General features: G+C 44.1%; 1 protein-coding gene across 2 annotated transcripts; it reads left to right on the top strand.

The window, feature by feature from the left end:
• The first annotated feature begins 1,137 nt into the window (after positions 1-1,137).
• LOC133391570 (uncharacterized) lies at positions 1,138-2,978 on the top strand. 2 transcript variants are annotated; one of them, XM_061646622.1, is made up of 3 exons: positions 1,138-1,442; positions 1,502-2,580; positions 2,645-2,978. In XM_061646622.1, exons 2-3 carry the CDS (start codon positions 2,356-2,358, stop codon positions 2,801-2,803), a joined length of 384 nt encoding a protein of 127 aa, XP_061502606.1. In that variant the 5' UTR covers positions 1,138-1,442; positions 1,502-2,355; the 3' UTR covers positions 2,804-2,978. The 2 variants fall into 2 exon arrangements, with proteins under 2 accessions (XP_061502606.1, XP_061502607.1); XM_061646623.1 differs by lacking the exon at positions 1,138-1,442 and having other exon boundaries at positions 1,453-2,580.
• The last annotated feature ends 901 nt before the right edge of the window (positions 2,979-3,879 follow it).

Here is a 3,879-nt window from a genome sequence, read left to right as displayed (position 1 = left end):
ATAAAATGCCCGCGAGCGTCATTCTTAATCACAGTCCCCGTTGAATATTTCACAACACACAACATGGCCCAGCATTCGGTGCCGCCATTAATCTCACAGTTGATCCTTTTGCTGTTTGTTCCGTTGGCGTGTGCTCAATACTCTATTCCGGCGACAGAATTTACGTACGGTTCCTTCACGTCCGATCTAAGGATTTGCTATTCGAGCTCGATCAATTCACAAGCGATAAGTGTGAAGCCTGTTACCCGCACGTTCAGCTTTACACCTGATGTAAGAATGCTTAGTGGAACGACATACGTTTGGAAAGTAACTAATTTGGTTTCCTTTTCATAGCTGTTTGATACGGTGCGATACATTCAGATCATGTCACCTGACCTCAAGAAGTTCTACGCACAAATCGTGAACGGAGGTATTGGGACAGGCTTTCTTTCATCAATAGATATTGTCGTTTCATCGATCCACGGAGGACTCCTGAATGTGGCTGTCCGGATATTTTGCGGTTCTCTGCCGTAAGGTAATGACACACGACCCTTAACCTTAAGTTTTGCACCTCATACTCACAGACCGTTTGTCGAAAACTATTTTTTAATGCTAAGCCATCCAACCGTATAAAAGCAATCAATGTTCAATGGTTAAAGCCCACTCGGGTGACAACCATGGCACGATCAAGTAATGCTTGTTCTACTTTCCTTCTTTTACACACGCTTTGCTACGTCGTTCCACTTGTTTGCGACCTCGATGGTTCCCGATCGACTGTCACAATTGGGGTAAAACACGTCAACTACACGCATTGCTACTCGACATCAGTAAAAGCCAATCTTTTCAGCCTGCTGCCAATCACAAGGGTAGTTACCTTCACACCGAAAGTAAGTTTCACTAACCTGCAGTACTGTATGCGTTTTCTATAAAGGATTTTTGTTTTAAGTTTTTGCCATTTCTCCCTCTGGAATCTTCACAGATGACCGTCAGATATATCAAAGTTACTTCCCGAACGCATCAACTGCTTTCTGCCCGGATTGTACAGGGTAGCCTCAGCATGACTTCGTTGCGGCCGATCAGTATTGCTCTGACCGCCCATTACGGTGGACGGCTAAATGCTGAAATACTGGCATACTGCGGAACATAAGTTGCGGAGTGCTCATGATAAAGAAACTATCATGAGCTAGTGATCAGCAATTGATTATCACAATCTTGATTTTAAAACTTAAACTATCACTACCGGTTTGTTTGGTTTGGTTTGTAATAATTTTTCGTTTTTCTTTTGCTTTTACATTCATTCGTCAATCAATTCGGCAATCTAAAATGCCGATACCAGAGTAACAAAATATAATCAAGACTACGAGGATTTCTCACCGACGTTTATCAAATGCTACACTGAAACAGTATATTCCACCAGCAACACGAATATGCCAACAGATCGCAGTGTTTCTTACACTCCACCGGTAAGAAATGTATGCTCAGTGACGACACCTACTAATTTCCGCTGCACAATCATTTTCAGCCCGGTCCGTTGAAGATTAAACACATAAACGTAGTAAGTTTTGCGCAAAATTCAATCTCTTCCTCCGTAACAGATGGCGGTACAGGAACGGGTAATCCTACGATAACCACGGTTGTGGTTAACTCTGCGCAAGGTATACCATTCAAATCAACTGTTACATTTTTTTGCGCCCCATAAACAGCGCAGTTAGTAGAGCGCTCTGCATGGCTTCTCTACGGAAGAGCAAAGTCGTTATGATCTTCACTTTCAAGGAGCGCTCCAAATTCAGGACGAACCGGTTCACCAGCCACTTAGTTTCTCGATTCCACCAAAACCACAAACTGGGACGCTTCCCTTCAAAACTTACCACCACCCAAAAACATGACAACCTGCATTGACCTAATTTCCGATGCAGTGAAACAAGCAGAAAAAGACGGCATAATTATTTTGGAAACCAGCGCTTGACACGCACATACACACACATGGTCAAGTACACACGGAATGGTCAAGATCAAAGAGAAAGCAGAGCGCGAGCGTCTTGTGTTTTTGGTAGAGAATAAAAAAAACAAGAAAAGAAGTACCCTTATGGGTGTTGTTCTGAAGTCCTCAATAAACTGTGTCCGACCTGCAAGTTGCCCGGTCATGCGCAAGGAACGATAGCAAGCAAATTGGTGTCATTTAATTAGTCCAAATTGATCCCCAACGATGCGTCTCGTTCGAAAAATACATTATTTCTTGTGCAAAAAAATCCCAAAACAAAAGTGAAAACCACACACTTTTCAACTGATAACGCCGTTCAACGTCTGCGACCGCGATATAAAGCTGGTTCCCATCGTTTCGACCCACTTCAGTACGATCGTGAACGTGAAAATAAAATGTCCTGCCCAGCGTTACGGCTTACGTTATCGGGCAGTTGGCTGTTGGTTGGGCTGCTCATTGCGTGCGGATCACTGCCCGGCCGGGCCCAACCGCCAGAGGCACTCAACTATCCGAACGTTATCACGTTTGGTTCGTTCTCCGGCACCATCTGCTTCTCGAACTCCGTGCTCGTGAAAACGCTAACACCGCTCACCTCACGCACCTTTACTTTTACTCCGGCGGTAAGTGTGTACGACATCAATACTGAGGCAGCAGGTTAGTGATTGTGCCTTACTTTCTGTACAGACCGCTCTGACGTACGTCATCTGCTACAACAATCTGCTATTGCATCCGTTTGATGCGCAACTCGTCGGCGGTGGTATAGGCGCTACGACCCAGACCGGCATTGTGCTTACCTCGGCGACCGGGAAGCTCGCTGCCAATTGTGACGCTTACTGCAAGTAGAGAGCTAAAAAAACGGGGCTCTCGGCATCATCGCTCCATTGATTTTAGGGGAGCTTATTGTACGGAGGAATTGCGTCGACAAATTCAAATTAAGAGACGATTGGTACATCATCACCATACTTCTACAAAAGCAACGGGGAGTATACGCTCGAGTAGTTTTAGCTGTAAAATAAAATGAAACATTTTTATACCATGTCTTCGCTCCTTCATTGTAGAAAGTTTCCTTAATAGACATAATGTCAGAATGTGCTTATGTGATTTCAAGCTGAATGTCACCGTTTCGCAACACCTTAGTACGATCGCGATCGAGCATATATAATCTGTACTTCAAATGGTTACTGTCTATCCCATAAAAAAATCTGACTGATACAAAATCCATGCCAGCGTCACGTACTTAATTTTGATAATCAGAGTTGATACTCAAAACTATTGGTGTGATCAATGCATGCTTTGTGACATTTTCTTACTGTCACAATCAGTACTGCATAATGGCACTGACATAGTGATGACCAATCTCAGCTGAAACAACATAATGTCAGCGTCACGAGGTCTACTGTGATGATCAGAGGTGAGACTCAAACATTTGGTGCGACCATCACATGCTTGGTGACATTTTGTGCGACCAACTCTTGGTCAGTCACTTGGTCGCGACATCTTGTGTCGGTGATCTTCCCGATAGTCATGGAAGATATGCGGTGCGTTCGAGTGGTTCCAAGAAACAAAATGAGCATGGTTTCTCGCTCTGTTTGACCCGACAGACCATCAAACCTGCGTATGCTCATACCTGCGTATGAGCGAGAAAGAATGCTGCTCATTTTGCTGCTGGGGACGCCAAGTGTATTCGAAGAATGTCGTGATTATCACCTACACAAAATGTCGTGACCAAGTGAGTGATCAAGAGTTGGGTGCTAAACAAAATGTCATCAAGCATATGATTTCTCCATCAATTGTATGAGTCTTACCTCCGATCATCTCAGTTGTGTACGTGAACTGATTTGAGCTTCGTTTCAGTCATGAGTGTTGGTGACTGAAACAGAAGCATTTGGCAGCACTGTTCACAGCCAGATTTTTTTCTT

Source organism: Anopheles gambiae, chromosome 2, assembly GCF_943734735.2.
Source record: "Anopheles gambiae chromosome 2, idAnoGambNW_F1_1, whole genome shotgun sequence".
NCBI lineage: Eukaryota > Metazoa > Arthropoda > Insecta > Diptera > Culicidae > Anopheles > Anopheles gambiae.
The sequence above is the reverse complement of the archived record's forward strand: the minus strand, read 5'-3'. Positions and strand labels throughout refer to the sequence as shown.